The sequence below is a fragment of the Cucumis melo genome, chromosome 3 (genome assembly GCF_025177605.1).
Source record: "Cucumis melo cultivar AY chromosome 3, USDA_Cmelo_AY_1.0, whole genome shotgun sequence".
Lineage (NCBI taxonomy): Eukaryota > Viridiplantae > Streptophyta > Magnoliopsida > Cucurbitales > Cucurbitaceae > Cucumis > Cucumis melo.
This window is the reverse complement of record NC_066859.1, coordinates 30,688,961-30,706,561: the sequence shown is the minus strand read 5'-3', so window position 1 is coordinate 30,706,561 and position 17,601 is coordinate 30,688,961. Positions and strand designations below refer to the sequence as shown.

General features: G+C 34.7%; 4 protein-coding genes and 1 long non-coding RNA gene across 14 annotated transcripts; 3 read left to right on the top strand and 2 right to left on the bottom strand.

Annotated features, from left to right (window-relative positions):
- Window positions 1-1,018: 1,018 nt before the first annotated feature.
- On the top strand, window positions 1,019-2,198 carry LOC103487721 (ethylene-responsive transcription factor ESR2). Its single transcript, XM_008446150.3, has one exon. The coding sequence runs from the start codon at window positions 1,082-1,084 to the stop codon at window positions 2,171-2,173; it is 1,092 nt and encodes a 363-aa protein (XP_008444372.2). The 5' UTR covers window positions 1,019-1,081; the 3' UTR covers window positions 2,174-2,198.
- Window positions 2,199-5,623: 3,425 nt separating this feature from the next.
- Window positions 5,624-9,853, bottom strand: LOC103487723 (uncharacterized). 4 transcript variants are annotated; one of them, XM_008446153.3, is made up of 15 exons: window positions 9,680-9,853; window positions 9,247-9,348; window positions 9,034-9,151; window positions 8,714-8,875; window positions 7,926-8,030; window positions 7,578-7,661; window positions 7,398-7,513; window positions 7,186-7,287; window positions 6,986-7,099; window positions 6,831-6,887; window positions 6,646-6,712; window positions 6,492-6,545; window positions 6,318-6,392; window positions 6,163-6,198; window positions 5,624-6,018 (listed from the first exon to the last, which is right to left on the bottom strand). In XM_008446153.3, the coding sequence occupies exons 2-15, from the start codon at window positions 9,264-9,266 to the stop codon at window positions 5,899-5,901; spliced, it is 1,230 nt and encodes a 409-aa protein (XP_008444375.2). In that variant the 5' UTR covers window positions 9,267-9,348; window positions 9,680-9,853; the 3' UTR covers window positions 5,624-5,898. The 4 variants fall into 4 exon arrangements, with proteins under 4 accessions (XP_008444375.2, XP_008444374.2, XP_050938439.1 ...); XM_008446152.2 differs by having other exon boundaries at window positions 9,247-9,340; XM_051082482.1 differs by having other exon boundaries at window positions 9,247-9,336.
- A 16-nt stretch (window positions 9,854-9,869) lies between these two features.
- LOC103487722 (probable protein phosphatase 2C 14) lies at window positions 9,870-16,357 on the top strand. Of its 7 annotated transcripts, XM_051082478.1 has the most exons (9): window positions 9,871-10,449; window positions 10,527-10,624; window positions 10,705-10,875; window positions 10,975-11,145; window positions 11,222-11,401; window positions 12,514-13,433; window positions 13,865-13,902; window positions 14,009-14,075; window positions 14,464-16,357. In XM_051082478.1, the coding sequence occupies exons 1-6, from the start codon at window positions 10,155-10,157 to the stop codon at window positions 13,003-13,005; spliced, it is 1,407 nt and encodes a 468-aa protein (XP_050938435.1). In that variant the 5' UTR covers window positions 9,871-10,154; the 3' UTR covers window positions 13,006-13,433; window positions 13,865-13,902; window positions 14,009-14,075; window positions 14,464-16,357. The 7 variants fall into 7 exon arrangements, with proteins under 7 accessions (XP_050938437.1, XP_050938435.1, XP_050938434.1 ...); XM_051082477.1 differs by having other exon boundaries at window positions 14,009-16,357; XM_051082474.1 differs by having other exon boundaries at window positions 13,619-13,902; window positions 14,009-16,357.
- On the bottom strand, window positions 12,351-13,013 carry LOC127148506 (uncharacterized). The gene is made up of 2 exons (XR_007819536.1): window positions 12,864-13,013; window positions 12,351-12,763 (listed from the first exon to the last, which is right to left on the bottom strand). It is a non-coding gene; the product is annotated as an uncharacterized LOC127148506 (long non-coding RNA).
- On the top strand, window positions 14,820-15,797 carry LOC127148710 (uncharacterized). Its single transcript, XM_051082919.1, has one exon. It carries the CDS (start codon window positions 14,820-14,822, stop codon window positions 15,795-15,797), a length of 978 nt encoding a protein of 325 aa, XP_050938876.1.
- Window positions 16,358-17,601: the final 1,244 nt, after the last annotated feature.

The window sequence follows — 17,601 nt, the reverse complement described above, 5'->3', positions numbered from 1 at the left end:
ATCGAGGTGGAATCTGATTTGTCTAAGCTTCTGAATAATAACAAGTTTACTATAATTTTATAGAGGTTGAATTCTTCATTAAGTAAGCAAGGGAGATTTCACAAGCATGCATGTGGAGAAATCTCTTTTTGTTTTAGTCTTTTCTTTGCCATTATCGAATAAGGAAAGATCAAAATTTTCTTTTTTTTGGAGGATTTGATTATTTTAGCATGTCATTTTTGTGAAGAAGAAAAAAATAAAAGAGGAAAACATAAGATATGAACTACAGCCCCACAAATGTCACACCAAATCCGTACAAATCTGTGTAAAAATTATATGGCTCTCTTTCTTACACCTTCATTTTGGGGTTTGAACATTACATCCTAAAATTAAATGAAGTGTCTATGTGTGTGTGTGTGTGTGTGTTTTCTTTAACAATAAAATGATTACAATGAACCCTACATATTAAACTACACGAAATTTTCTATCATTGAGGTATATTAGAAAGTACAGACTTTGAAGTTTTCAATTTTAACAAAATCCTGACTTAAAACACAGTTGAGAAAGAAACAATTATATTAAATATCATTGCTTTAAAGTATGATAAAGAGGTTAGAATGTAATTGAAATGTCTTAATACATTTATATCGACTCCTCTCACCTTGTATATATATACACTTGTTATTTTCTATAAACAAAAATTGTAATATTAAATATATTTTTTTTCTTTTAGTATAGAGTTTATGGATACGCGTTTTGTATCACAGGCTCATACCAACACAAACCCCCAATCCAACGTCCATATCGAATGGGTTATTTATTTTTATTATTATTTTACAAAAGAAAAAGAAGAAGTTTTTATTTACAATAATTTTGGGTGAAATTAAATTTGGTTATTGTGGATGAATGAGAGAATGATGATTCGGTTGGGTGACCCCACATTTCTCTTACCCCCACATGCTCCCTACTATATAAATATAAGAACCCCACAGCCACAGCCACAGCCACAGCCACACTCACACCAATCCCAATCCCAATCCCAATCCCTCAAATTCAACTTATACCATTACAAACCTAACACATCCCAACCTTTTTTATAAATATGGAAGCCGACTCCTTCAGGCGTGTACCCATTGACAATAATAATACTTCTAGTAACCCCTTCCTCGACTACCAAATGAAGTGCAATGCCACCACTCCCACCACTCCCACCGCCACAACAACGACAACCACCACCACCACCACCACCACCAGTAGTAGTCTCAAGCGAACCCTCCGAGATCACAACTCCTCCAGTGGCACAATGAGATACCGTGGAGTCCGTCGCAGGCCTTGGGGCCGTTACGCAGCCGAGATTCGAGACCCTCAATCCAAAGAAAGAAGATGGCTTGGAACTTTCGACACTGCTGAAGAAGCTGCACGTGCCTACGACTGCGCTGCACGCTCCATGCGTGGCCTGAAAGCTCGCACCAATTTCGTTTACCCTTCATCTCCACCCGCCCCTCATTCCCTCTCCTCCGACGATTACTTAATCCCTCGCTTCAATTTCCCTCCTAAACACTCTCTCCCTCGCCTTAACTCCTCTAACTGGCCCATTTTTTCAACTCCAAATCGTGGGCCTGACTTCCTATGGTCCGGTCATGCACAGCGGATCAACACCGCTTCTCCCACTCTCGACATGCTTCTCCTTCGTGATTTCCTCAATTTCCCTTCTTCCAATTATAACCATTCCTCCAAACCCTCTTATCCTATTAATACCACCACCACTACTACTAATAATAATAATAATAATAGTAGCACTACCAAAATAACTCCTCCTCCTCCTCCTCCTCCTCCTCCTGAAAATTACTCCTCTGAATTTCTCCCCAAGGACTCCCCTGATTCCGGTTTATTGGAAGAGGTAATTCACGGCTTCTTTCCCAAATCACATGATTCCAACAATATCAACAACTCTGACGATTATTTCAACAATAACGACGAAAACAAGAACGCCAATCTCAGTGGTCATAATTTGGACTTATTGGATTACCAATTGGCCGACGAAAACTTCAACAACAACAACACCGCCTTGATTAATCAAGATGCTCCCGATCACGGCCGTCTGTTTGGCGACGCTCACAACTTGATTCTGGATGATATTTTCCAATGTCCAGAGCTTTTAAACCCTTTTCCTTCTAAACTCCAAAACGCTTAACCTCACATCAATCATCACCTATTTCTCCTCTCTCTCTCTCTCTCTCTCTCTCTCTCTCTCTCTCTCTCTCTAATGATGTTTTTATATTTTCTTTTATTATCACTACTTACAAAGTCTTCTCATTTTAATTTCTAATTTATTTTTTTTCATCGGTATAAGAAAAAGAAATCATATATATATATATATATATATATATATATATATATATATATATATATATCAAAATAATTCCCTCCAATTAATTACTGACTTGGTCTACTTTTCTACCCTCCATATATACATTTTCCTTTGTATTAATTAATTAACGAATTAGTTTAATACAATAGTAATCATCCATATATCGCACTAACTACAACCATCCATCTGATCCTTACTATATAGATTTGGTATATATATTATGTGCATGAATGTGATGTGATGGCTTTATAATTATATATACTCTCTTTTTTGTTTTTTTTCAAAAAAAAAGACCACTTTAGGGTTTATTAGGGTTTGTGAAGTCCCAAAAAAGAAATTTCCAAACGAACAGAACTTTGACTTCTTTTTTTTTTTTTTTTGCATGGAAATAATATTGGTATGCATGAATGACATATAATATAGTCACATGTTCATATGCTATATTATTTTTCAACTTAAATCAATATTATAGCATTTAATTAACTTGGACTGCATGTTAAACATCTTCCTAATTACTAATTTAATTTCTTCCAATATAAGAATGATGCTCCCATACATTACCATTCAATTTTTTACTTCTCATTTCTTAACTACCTGTGTGTGATTAAGAAGATTTTATGCATGGGAATTTTGTGTATGAGTGAATTTGTTCTAATTAACATATATAGAGCTAATTTTGGTTTGGATTAATTTGGATTGTTCCTTTACCACTTCATTTAACTCTTCATATAATAGCTGCATGTTAAGATCATACTTATCCACAAACTTGTAATTTATTGATCCAAAAACCAAAAATATATTCTAATCATTTCAAAAGGATGTAAAGTATTTCTGAGAAAAAATATATTTTAAAATTAAAACTAACAAAACAATGGATTAATCCGAGTCTAATGAAGTTATAAAGTTTGCAACAACAATGGATTAATAAAGATGGAGGGGGAGCAGTTTCAAGTTTCAATTAATAATTTTTACAATGGGGTTGGCTTATAATTTATAAATGAAAAGAAAAAGAAAGAATAGATTGATATCTTCATCGAATATTAACCCTAAACCCTAATTGATATATCTTCATCCAATATTTATTAAGATGTAGATATGGTGTCAAATGTGAAGTTAATTACAATGACCACAAAAAAGAAAAATGGTGAATGTATAAATAAAAGTGGTAACTCCACTCCACATATATTCCCCCTTCCATTCAAACACTAATTGTTGAGCACCCAATCTTGGACCCCATTAAATAAAACTAATGTATCAGGTTTATTTTAGCAGAATCAATGGACCTAGAAGTAACAAATGTATAAATCTAATTTCAAAATCGTGAATTGTGTTATTCATGAGATCCTAAACATTAACGCATATAAACAGGGTGTATGGGAAAGTTTATTAATTAGAAGACGAAGCAGAAAAAGAAAAAGATGGAAATAATGGAGAGATGGGAGTTATTGTTGGTAGGGGAGATGAGATGTTGCATTGATGGGAAAATAAAGGTAGAGAAAAGAGAAGTTTTTATATGGAAGCGTATGAAAGGTAAGAGTTCATTTATTAGTAAATTCAAGATTAGATATTATGAATAATGTGAATATACAAAATTATTCCATTATATAATAATCTGGGCCACACAAATTTTTATGTTGCATTTATGATGTAAGATTTCATTTAAAACCCTCTTCCAAATAATAATTCATGCCTTGATCCGCACGTGTGTGTGTGTGTGTGTGTGTGTGTGTGTGTATAACTCCCTTTTAATTTGCTTTTACCTTCGTCTTTCTCATGGCCGCCCTACTGTTATTTAATGCCTTTCCACTCTCCCATTACTTTTATTAATCAACTTTATACAAATTCACTTTTATTTATTACACACACATCTATACATATCTCTAATATGTAAGTAATATATATATATATATATATATAAAGGATACACATAATTTCCATCTCTCTTCTACTTAACGAGAAAACTTGCTTTTGTTTTCTTAATTTCTCTCTCATTTTAATCTCTATGTATTTGTTAGAATGGTTGGATTATTTAATATTATGTAATAGCATATTTATCTCATCTCTTAATTAATTAGTTTAAGTTTATTTCTTACTATGTAATATATTTTAGTATGTTTTCCTTGTCACTGGAAGTAGACTGGAAACTCTAGTAAGAAAATCTCTACAATTTTCTCTTTTAATTTCTCTCAATTCTCTCTAGGAGTTTTCAATAATAATACTAAAAAAAAGAAAAAGGTTGAATATATATATATATCAAAAGAATGTCGATCAATAAATACTATGGGATATACATGGGTGGGAAGGTGAGAGAGTGACTCACACATGCTATCTATACTGTAAACAAATTAAAACATAAAAGATCTATCACCACCTTGAGTATAAAATAAAACCTCTACCCGAAATATATATAAATAAATAGTAGTCTAACATACGGTCTAATAAATAGACGATAACATTTTGCTATGTTATGATACATTTTGCTATATTTAAAAATAATAGTCCTTTAGTTTGTGAGCTAATTAACTATACCTCCTCTAATTCTCATGAAAATAATGGTGCATTATTTACGAACAATAATATCAAAATAATGTATTCGTACTTTTGAAAAACTACATACTATTTTCAATTTTCATAATTTAGGCCAACACTTCATAATAATTTAATTCATGACCTTGAATTTCTTTTTTGTTTTTTAATAAAATATACAGAACTAAACTGAAAAGATAGAAACTAAAAAAGCAGGGTGTGGTGTACATCATCGATCAAATAAAGAGATACTAATCAACATAACTTAGGCTACATTTTAATATCAAAATCATGTTTCGATCCTTTTAGAAAAAAGTATAAAACTTTTCTATAAAACTGCAGAAGACGTAAAGGGTAAAAATACAAACTTTGTGATTCTATCAAAACAAAATGCAGAGCTTGAAATGTACCTTCAATGGAGAATATGAAGCAGATAGCCAAAATTATATTCTCAAAGCAGAGAGAGATTCAATTATATATCAGAGCACGCTACAACAGGAAACCAGCAACTGCTTCAACGAACAACAATTTACCTCTGCCGGCTCCATGTCCGCAAGTTGAAATTCTGACTGCAGCCATCGCCAAGTTATTTGCTTTGTCAATGACACGACTCGTTTTTTATGGTGATCATCTTCACTGTTATTTCCTACAGTACTTTATTTTTACACCACCGTTGCCATGTTTTGGTCTCACATCAGTTTTAGGGTACCAAAACAAACAATAATCTCACACTAAATAATTGAGTCATTTAAATCAGAATTGAAAGGCGATTCAAGTTTTCTGCTGTTGGCTATTCTAACTATCAGGTTACAGCAAGGTTTCAAATACAACAAGCCTTTGAGAGTTGCATTCTTAGTGACCATGTTACAAAATGAAGGAATTTGAATTCAATTGTACAAATAAAAAATTGATGAAGTAATCACTTAAGAGCTTGGCTCTCTCATGTCACCTTACGAAGTTAAATCTTGGCTTAGTATACATGTACTACTATCGTACAAATCAAAGGGTACTAGCTCTATTCTCTAATGCATTACTGAATGCGAAGGGATGACCCCATCCTCAACATCATTTAAGTAAGCATTCTCGGCAATTGTCCACCGACTCTGAAGCATAGTCCATTCTCTTCTACACCGTTCACTCACCTAACAATTTTGCCATAAGATGTCAGTAGATATATAGAATAGTAAACAATCAAGATGATGATACTTTGTTGGTTGACACAAACAACTATTAAGAAAAACAAGAGAGTTTCGGCCTTATAATGAGACGCAGAGAACTTCACATACCCCTACCCATGGTGCCTGTCCATTTTGTGATTCTCCCTGCCGGAAAAGGAAAATGAGGAGGTAATTAGCAATTAAATTTTCTACTCACCAATATGGAAAACTATTATTTACAAGGAAAACGGGGGAGGAAATATATCCAATTATTTTCCTTTTACCTGGCTTCCAAGTGAAGGCAAACCTTGGTGAACAATCCACTGTGCATCAATAACTCCTATCTTTTCATGTGCAGGCTGTTCAGAAAGAAATAAAGTTTAGTGGAAGTGCCGTTAGAATCTCCGAATAGCGATATTTGAATCAAAGAAGAAAGTGAGACGAAGTTACGCCCTCACATCCACACATCGTCTGAGTAGGAAGTCAAGACCCCAACCATGGACCAGATCATTCTAATGCAAACACCAAAAACTGTAAGATGTCAGACAAATTTACAGTGGAAAAAATGCAGGGGATTTTAAAATGGGGAGTGAGGGGATAACCAAATGAAACCTGTAACATATGCCAAATACAACGCCATGCCTCTCGCGAGAAAACTGGAGCCATGATCTCAACAAAACTGCATGAAGTAAATGTTGAATATAACTTATAAGAGGGCTACAACTTCTAGAATCGGATCAGTGAAAATAAAGGATGGCAATGAATGGCAACAAGCAACACTCTAGAGCATATCTTACGCAGCACAGGGAGGCAAAAGAGGATCAATGCACCATCCTGGTCTTTCGTCCGTATCTCTGGAGGAGGTTCAGTGAAATAAGTGAAGGATACAGCCAATATCATCATTCTGAACCGAAGGAAAAGAAGTTTAATCTCAAAGTCTTATTACTCTTACTTGTGAACTTCACTCCCATCTCTTCTCCTTGTCATTCGCCAAGTTAAACCTTTACTTGGTTGCAAACCTGGCTGTGAAATCTCTAACCCATACTTCCTTACCAACTTCATATATCTGAGTTGAATTATTTGTGTTAGTTAATAGACAAAGTAGAAGTAGAACACAAAGAACCTTATCAATTCTCAGCGTAGCGAACTCACTCGTCTGCATCAAAATGATCCAATCCAAGGTCTTCATCCCAAATAAAAATGTAGTCAAATGGTGCAACAATGTCAGGATGCAAAAATCGTTTGGCATACCACCTTGGCAGAATTATAGAAAACTAAATCAAAACATGATTTGAACATAGTCCAGAACATGAATTAAATTCCCCCAAAACCCAGCGTCAAAAAGAATATTGGCAATGGTTTACCACTTGGCCTGCTTACGAGCACTAACATGAATAGCTCGCTTTGACCATTCAAATTCATCCCATTCTGATGTTCGTCCGTCATAATGAAAGAGAAGGATAACGAAATTATCTGAAAACTGTTGAGAAACATAATCAATCTCTCAAATACATGGACACGCACAAAGACATACATATACGGACCTTTCTGACTGCTCTATCAATATTGTATCTTTGGTTGTAACCAACTGTAAAAGCGACAAGATACTGCGGCTTGGTGGTCAGGTCCTGCAAAGGTCGCTCTGATCAATCTTTATCTTTGTGTTAAGACTTTGCTAAAGTATGTTTCTCAATAATCTAATTTAACATTACAGCTGCATAGTAACTTAACATTACTGCTCTTCCACAATTCCTAGTATGTAATCCTAATAATGGTAAGACATTGCACAATGGAAATTATTACCAAATTTAGTCTTCTATGACATATCCAGTGGTGGTTGAGGAGTTTAAAGTTGAATTCATACAAACATTATAATTCGCAGGTATACACACCTCACTAGGATTGCCCCACAGTCTACGTGCATACAAATCTGATTCAGAAGAAACAACTTTTGGAGGAAGGGTTTCTGCACCTCTAGGATTTGATGGGACCCAAATCTGCACAAAATTTGAAGACGAGATGCAAATCAATAACAATGTAAATAGAAATCACATTGCAATTGGTTTATGCATAAGAATGCTAATCAATTAGCATCTAAAATCCATACTAAGCAAGTATACAATTGAAACGATAAAACAGTATTTAAATCACATAGATCTGTGGTGATCCATTGGATCTATTCTACCTAATTTACTAAACTGGTCTGTAACACTAGGGAATATATATATATACACACACATAAAAACTGCAATGCATAGAAACCAGAAGAGGCATCCATCCATTCAAGAAAAGCATTGAACTGTAAAATATAGGAAATTGATATCTGTCATAATTGGAAAACCACGTTGTCTAGTCGAGTGGAAACTGTGATTCAATTTTTCAGGCGCTTTATCATTTAGCTGTAACATTTCTAATTTATTTCTTTTACACCACGATTTACTCTAGCGTCCATATCTTACGGAGCCTCCTATCAATAAACGAATAATGAACATTACACAATGTATCATATAATATTTTTTTTTGACAAAGCATGAAAAGGAAGAAAATGTTCAATGAGCACATGAATCTACTTCCCATCAGCAATTGAAACCAGACATGAACATGTTAAGGTCCCTAATTGCAGCTAATTATTTTAAGCAAGCAGTCATGGACCGAACATCGAGAGAGTTATGGAAATGACCATTGATGTTTCGTTCGAAGTCCGAGTTTGGTTTGAGTTGCTATTATTATTCTTAACAGAGGACCGAACATCGAGAAATAACCCCTTGGAGCGGTCTGAGCTTCTTCTTCCATCAATATAGGCGAGACCAACAGTTGGAAAAATATTGGATGGGAGATTTAACTGTGAAATTAAGAACAATAAACACATAAAAATTAAACAAAAGAATCCAGAAAAGGAAAAAAGGAAGAATTTCTAGAATGTATGAAATAGGAGGTAAAGCAGTAGAAATTAGAAAAGGCTTTCCAGTCCAAGAGAGGAGGAAAGGCAAGTGTTCATACTTTAGTTAATGATAACACTGGAAATGACACTCCAATACAGAAGCCAACTACTGCTCCCACAAATGCACCTACGATAAGCTTCAATTTCAAGGCGTCATTGGGTACTCTACTGACGGTACTACAAACCAAAAAAAAAAAAGTTGAGATTTCATTAAGCTTCATACTTTTATACAACATAATTGATCTCCAAGAGGAAAAGACAAAATTCTGGACCTGCGTGACGAATTGCCCATATTAACATCCAAACCTCCGCCGTGATTTAGATTTTAGAGTATAGCAGGGCAAGCCGAATTCACATAAAGTCTATCTGCAAAACTGAAGGACTTCAATAAAAATCCAATTCTTGGAAGCGAAAGAAAATTTCAATCTTTTTGTTTAAAAAAAAAAATAAACTGGAAACACCCCTTTCCCCCCCAAAACGAAAAAACTTATAGAAATAAACTGAAAATGGAAAACTCGTAAATGGGACTAGAGAATTGGAAGCTATAAACTAAAGAGCCCTATGTTCAGCTAACCGAAGACTTCACAATAAAGGAAAAAGTAGGGAAAAAATCATAATTTGAAAGCAGAAGCATAGAAATAGAAAGGCATTTAAAGGAGCTGAAAAGAAAAAAGAATTAAAGATCAAAGAGAGAAATAAACTAACCGAGGGAGACTAAGAAACCAGAAAATAAAAAATGGGAGCAACAAGCAAGATCTGGAAAAAGAAAGAAGTGGATCAAGTTGAAATCTCTAAGAAAACAATTTTTCGTGTAGACGCTTTCTTCCTTCAATTTTTTTTCGATGGAATGGAAACCTTTCTGCCAAGGTCCGTCCCTAGTGTTTGGTAAACACAGTCAACCACGTCTTCAAACTTAACTTTGACTTAACTTAACTGCGACCCATCGTAATTAATTTTTCACTCAAATATTCGAACATCATGGGCGCTTCCTTAATTAATTGAATTGACTTCTTAATTTATAAATAACTTTCTCTTTCTTATTTCTTTTTCTTTCTTTCTTTTGAAAATTATCAATTCAGTCACCTTAACTTAACTGTCATTCAAATCTAAATCAAGTCAAAAACTGAGTGATTTAAGTGAACATAAATAGGAAGAAAAGTTGCTTTTTTTCTTTTTGTTAATGACCGTTGAGTTGAGCGTTGAGACCGTAATATTTAATTCGTCCCAACTGGGAAGGCTTGAACTTTGTGTTAAAAAGGTATTTAGCAGTTTCCCTCAAATTTTTCATAGCCGTTGGACAAAGAAGAAGATGAGTGGAATTGATCTTCGATTTAGCCACTCCTCTTGTTGCCTGAAGAGGAAAAGACCGCCCAACATTCAGATCCCTACCCTGTTGCAGCCGCAGGAGATTCATCCCCACAAACTTGATCAAGACGCCACTCCCCCAACTCATTCCTTCTCTTCCACTGGGAATGGTGAACTTGAATTACTCTACTCTCCTCAACTTTCTTTTTTTACTCCTCACTGTGGCCTTTACCCTTTGCTTTTGCAGATTTTGCAGATCATGTGGGGGTTTTCTCCGTCAAGGGCAAGAAGAGGTTCATGGAAGATACTCACAAGATCATTCCTTGCTTGGGCCACTTAAATAATGTTATTGAACTTTCATTTCTTTTTAAATTCCAGCAGATTGATTCAGTTTACGTCTATCCTGATTTGTCTTTTCTTTCTAGGCCTTTTTTGGCATTTATGATGGCCATGGAGGTAGGAAGGCAGCGAAATTTGTTGCAGATAATTTGCACAATAACATACTTGAAGGGGTGGCCAATTGCATGGGATCTGCAAATAAGGAGGATGCTGTTAAAGCTGCTTTCTTGAAAACGGACAAAGACTTCTTGAATCTGGTAATTGCAAATGCAGCTATATTTTCTCCTTACATTGCAATTTTCTTGTCTAACTTGAACTACTGTTTTATAAAAATTAAAATTCCCATAATTTTATAGGGATTAGGCAGTGGTGTCTGCTGTGTCACAGCTCTGATACAAGGAGAAGAAGTTATTATTTCCAATTTGGGAGATTGTAGGGCTGTTCTTTCTAGAGGTGGAGTAGCTGAAGCAGTAACTAAAGACCATAGAGTTGAACAGGAGGATGAACGTAAAAGAATAGAAAACAAGGTACTAAGTTTTAACTGTTATATAGTGCGTAAAAGCAAGGTTGTACAATGAACTTGAACTCGAAGTTGTGTTGTAGGGTGGATATGTTGAGATTCATAGGGGAGCATGGAGAGTTCATGGAGTTCTTTCTGTCTCTAGAAGCATTGGTGATGCTCATTTGAAGGACTGGGTGACGGCAGAGCCTGATTCAAAGGTCCTGCTTATTAGTGGAGACTTGGAATTTCTAGTTCTGGCCACTGATGGGCTATGGGAAAAGGTATGGATGAATTCTCAGATACATATGCATGGGTTTTTTTTTTTTCTTTTCTTTTGTGTGTGCGTGTGTTCTTACAGAGGTTGTTTGCAAACAAATTTATAAGTGTCAATTGACAAAGTGAAAACTGATCAACTGGTATATAGTATGTGTTTCAATTCTCCCACTTGGATTGTACTAAAAAAAGTGTGATTGTCAAATGGGAAGCCTTTTGGTAAACCCATAACTTTTTTGGGATAACTCATCTCCCTTGTTTTGTAAATGGCTTCTTCATAGGAATATATTTTCTGTTTACTAAATTAAAAAATTTTAAAAATGAAAATTATGAAAGTTCTAAATGAAATCACTTTTAGAAAATGTTCTCGTTTTGAGTGAAGTGTGAAATCTTGGTTTCAATGATGAGTGAGAATACAGTTTGAAAGAAACAAGCTGAAACCGGCTCTTCAAAAGATGATGTATATCTGACATGTTGTAATAAAATCATCTTTATTAAGACATATATTTGGAAATAAGTTTGCGAACTGTCTCATTTCCAAAGTAGCTTTTCTTTTAATAGGAAACAAAAACTATTTCCTTGATTGATAAGATAGATTACAAAAGAAAGCCGTATCTGTGAATAGCTACAAAAGTATTTCCAAAATAACTTTTTTAAAAATGAATATTAAAAGATAATATCATACACCCTCACATTTATACATCTGTACTTGGTCACCTTATCTCTTACTAATATTCAGCAAAATGCATCATGTTCACGTGAGAATACTCTCTGTGGACCATATGTTAAAATAGGTTGAATTATGAGGATACCATAGTGAATTTTTGTGCTGAGATGAGATTTCTAAATTCGGACAGCAGTTGATTGACCTTCGAGTTTACTTACCAGAAATAATACCTGATTTCCTATGACATCAACAGGGAAATAAACTTGAACAAAAAATGAAGTCCTAAGAAATCTGTTAAGTTGTTCAATCACTTCATATCTACCTGGGGAGTTTTTCAGTAATGTTAAACTGCTTAAGGAGAAAATTAATTTGTGAATATCAAATTAATCAGAGTATAGATGATTGTGTTGTTTTCGCAATTGATGTTAACTTTGAAGTTGCAAAATTTCATAGGTGGAAAACCAAGAGACTATTGATGTTGTGACGCAATCGAGGTTGATGGATCAAAGTTTTGGGCTATCAAAAGGTTCCTTGAGAAGCATTAAACATACCTGTTGCTCTGTAAATCCAAGTCCATCAAAAGTACGGAAAGTTTCATTAGTCACGCAACCAAAAGTGGGGGTGGGCCAATCTTCAATCTGTGAGAAGCCAACGGAAAGCTGTGAAGAAGGTGAATTTGACTATGCTTGCGAAATTGAAAGTCCTGGATCGAAATCAAGGAGAATATCATTGGTCAGACATAAAAAGATGAAGATAGAATTTTCACCTAAGGAGAATAATGATTGTTGTAGGAAGATACCAACCTCCAGTAGACTTGTGGCTGCTTGTAAGGAACTTGTAGATCTAGCTCTGAGTAGGGGTAGTCTGGATGACATTTCTGTAATGGTAATCGACTTGAAATACTTTAGGTGCAAGAGTCGATCTGAGAGTTCTTGTAACTTGTAAGATTGTTTGAAACTGGCGTTAGCTCTGGAAAAAAAAAAAAGTTAAACTTTCACCATGGTGTATTGATAACTGAAAAGACGTGTACAAAAAGCAGATTTGATTATTTCATTTTTGGTTTGCAAAGTAAGAACCAGCCGAGTAGATTCTGATTCTTCCTACTACGAATCAAATGCTGAACTTTTTCTTGAATTATTCTCCTCTTTAGGTTCTGTAGACATTTATTTTTTTTTAAAAAAAAATATATACATATATTTATCGGTATTTTGAAATTGGTTTGATGATGAGGGTGCCAAGTTTGTACTGATTGACTGTGTTTCTTGATTGATATTGCCAATAATTTAAGAAAAAGAGAGACTTCTTCTTTATTCAGTGTTGGTGCGTTTGAACGTCTATACCAATTAACATTCCATCCCACCAGCCCCCTTTCAGTAATGCTCCATCCTTTTCATCTCTATTTTGTTTTACAATGCGAAATTATTTGCTCACAGCAAATCTAATACTGATGCTTCAAATTTTGAAGAAGATCAATGTTTAACCCAGGATTAAAGCTGTTATTTTAAGTGATTATTGTTGCAGAACTGTGTTGAGTCGATCATACTGCACTAAAATACAGGATCGGTTTTGAAGCTGAATATTGACACAAGTCAAATGGAGGCGATGTCGAGGGGAGAACACTAAATAATTTAAAGAATTTTCGTCGATTAGCCCCATCCCCATCTTTCATTAGCTCTTATTCAACATAATAATTATAACCTTGGAGCGGTCACATACATTACTCACAAGTCATTCGGATGTAGGAAAGTTGAAGATGACTGATATTTTTTTGGTTCTTCTCTATATGTTTCATGTTCAACGGCAGACAAGTGGGGTTATGGTTTATTGTTCTCTACTTTCAAGGTAATCCTACTTCTTGTTACTCATACAGTGAATACTGAAGCTGGACTATTTTCTCTGTTACCTAAACTACAGTTCTTTTTACATTTCTACATCATCTATCTTTCAGATTCCTTACCAAGTTGCTCTTCCCAACAGTTCCACTGCAAAGTTCAAATAGGGGAGGAGAAACCCAGGTGAAAAATACAAATCTCGATCTCATTATATTATTAGAATAGCATCTGCCGCATAGTAATCCCAAATGATTTTCAAATTTTAATGAAGTTCCTTTTTCTTTTTTTCTTTTTTTCTTCCTCACACTCACTCACATGGTTGTGTGCCTCCAAGACTGCCTAAAATCTTTCCTCTTCTATCAATTCTTTTTCCTCCCTTTTTTGAGGGATTTTCACATTAGATGAAATGGGGTTTGTCTGCTTTTTACCGTGCATGAAAAAAGTTAAGTTTTATGGAGATGGGAGGCGTTAATACCCATTATTGAGACCAAATCACTTGTACAGCAGAAGAAATAGTTTTATTTCTGTAGTCTCTTTTTTCTTTTCTTTTTTTTCTTCTTTTTTTTTGAAGGAACATGGAAATGCTCAACACAGCTTGCAGAAGGTGTTTTCCATTATAAAATGTGTCCAGTTCTTTCTTCCTCGTCCCTCCTTTTTCACATTCAGAGCTGCCAGTTCAGATAATGGGTTCTTTCCTCTTCCTATGCACATACTGCCAAGAAGTTGTCTGTCAGCATCCATGAAATAGATCTCTGGGACAAGGGTAATGATATTCTAGTCCAGATCCTCTCTCTCTCTCTCTCTCTCTCTCTCTCTCTCTCTCTCTCTCTCTCTCAGCTTCCTCCTTTCTGCTTTCTACTGTCATCATTTTCTGTTAGTTTATCCCAAACTCCATTTCCATCTTCTAACACAATTAGGTTGTAAGCCATGCACGATTCAATTGGAATTCCTGCTTGTTTCTCATTTGGGGAGAGGGCAAGTAATGATCCAGGTTCAGTAATCCGATCAGGCCAAAGTGTGTTTATGTCAGTGTATCAAACAAAGATCGTTGGTCAGTGTCGTCTCATCACAGTGACTTGGTGTAAGAATCTGTTACTCCATGGTCTTTCCATCTGTGTTCAAGGACCAGAAGGAAACGAGCAATATCAATGTAAGGTTGAGATGAAGCCATGGTACTTCTGGAGAAAACAAGGTTCTAAGCATTTTGAAGTTGAAGGTAGAGCTGTAGATGTGGTTTGGGACCTCAAGAGTGCTAAATTCAATGGAGAGACAGAACCACAGTCAGATTACTATGTAGCAGTTGTCTGCGAAGAGGAAGTTGTTTTGCTTATTGGGGATCTCAAGAAAGATGCTTTCAGAAAGACAGGTTGTCGGCCAGCTTTGATTGAGCCAACTCTTGTTTCAAAGAAAGAACATGTATTTGGGAAGAAAATGTTCTCCACCAGAATTCAGTTCCATGAGAAAGGCAAGCTCCACACCATCTCAATTGAGTTCATCAATGTCAACAATACAAATCCCAGTTTATCTGATTCATTCGATCCAGAACTAGAGATGAGGATCGATGGCCAACCAGCAATCAAGATCAAACACCTTCATTGGAAGTTCAGAGGCAATGAATCTATATTAATCAGTAGAACAAGATTAGAAGTTTACTGGGATGTTCATGATTGGCTGTTTGGTTCTGGTCCAAGGTACGGGCTTTTCATATTCAGGCCAATCTCATCATGGTCTGAATCTCCATCATCATCACTTCCGTCAACATCACCTACTCCTCCACCAACCTCTTCTTTAACATCAACTACAGGAATGTCCATTAGAGAAGTTATTTCTACTTCTGGAGAGGTTGAACATGCTGCTGGATCATCCAAATTTTGCTTATTTCTCTATGCTTGGAAGATTGAATGAAGAATGCTGAATAATGCAAATCCAAAGATACGGTAAAAACAAAACTGGGTTATCTGCAAGTTTACAAATTTAGAATCAATGAACCAGATTTAGCTCCCAATTCCAATTCCCCAGAAAAAATCAAAGAATACAACAGAGAAAAGAGAGAGAGAGAGAGAGAGAGAGAGAAAGAGAAAATAAAAAAGAATATTTTAGAAAATTGACGAGCAACAAATGGACCCATCAAGAGAGAGAAAGAAGAGGTAAGAATAGAGGAATTGAATTATAAAAGGACAGGATTAGACATGCCAGGTAGGAAATCATCTTCATCCCCAATTATCAATCCCTATCTTCATTGCCCATCACCAGTCCATTATAATCTCACAGTCACCGGTTTGGTCTCTCTCTCTCTCTCTCTCTCTCCCTCTTTTATTTTTTTTATTTTTATTTGTATTTTCTTTAATTTTGTGTTTGGTTATAAGCCTAAATGTATTATAAGCTTTCATTGCAATGTCTGCGCTACCATATGAATATATCTCCATGAATTTCATAAGATCATATTTACATTCTCTTCTTTGGCCTTCTTTTTTCTTTTATATTGATTCTTAACTACAGTTATTCAACACTTCTGTGAGAGAATTTATAATCGATTGGATAAACATTGTGTAATGTTTTTGCTATCTTTTGAAACATATATATAATGACACAAAAAAGGAGAAAAATTAAGGCACAATTTTAGTCAAAATGCTTGGCTGGATAACTTTCACTTCTTTATTAAAAGCATCTTTGGCTTGCCGAATGACTTTCATTGAAAAGTGTTCCTTTGAGATCTTTTATTATTATTATTATCGATCTTTTTTGTTACGTACACATAGACAGAGGTAAACGTATTCAATTTATAACTTTTAGAATTAAAAACCTTTGAACTTATGAGATTTGAGAGATGTATTCATTATTTTAATTTTTATTATTCCCAACATCCATGAAACCAAATTCGTATACATTAAATTGATTCAAATTAAATCTCTATCTCGTCAAGAGTTTACACTTATCCATGTCAACTTACTTTCTCCAGCATGATATATCCTCATTCAAATTTAACTATATATGATTGTGCAATAGTCCATATCAACAACCTTTTGTTGCATATTTAACAACTTTTCCATTAAAAAAGAAATATCAATCAGTGTTTTTTTCGCAACTATTTTTGTAACCTATCTTGATAAAATCCTAGAGTTATTCAAAGAATGTGATTCCTAATTTTTTCGAGATTGTCTGCATGATGTTTTTTTAAAAAAAGTTGATGATCTTACTCATTATGTTGACCTATATCTAAGAAGATCATCCACATAAGACAAACATTTTGCATAGCTAGTTAGATAATTGACCCCTTTCTTTCCATCTTAACAATGTTAGAAGTTATGTTTGTTAAAGAGCATGAGTTAAAATCCATCTTTATAGGAAGAAATAAAAACCTAGATGAAGCTTACTGGTAGTGGTTGTTAGCCATGGTCTGTTCTTTTCCTGACCAAGTTGCCAAAAACTCTCGTTCAAATAGATACTTAGACATTATTCCACTAAACTAAGTCCTAAAATTTCCTAACTCCATGATTAACATAAACTTTATTTGATTATCTTATTGTAAACTTTTTCTTAAGTTAACTTTCTAATAGATATGTTCCACCAACCAAAATAAACAATTTAGTACTCCAATATTTTTTATAGTTAGATTCTCTTACTCATGTCTGGTGTTGTCACATTTCATCATTCTTTAAAAAAACAAAAAATAAATAACAATCTTAATTCATTATTTCTTTCACCTAAA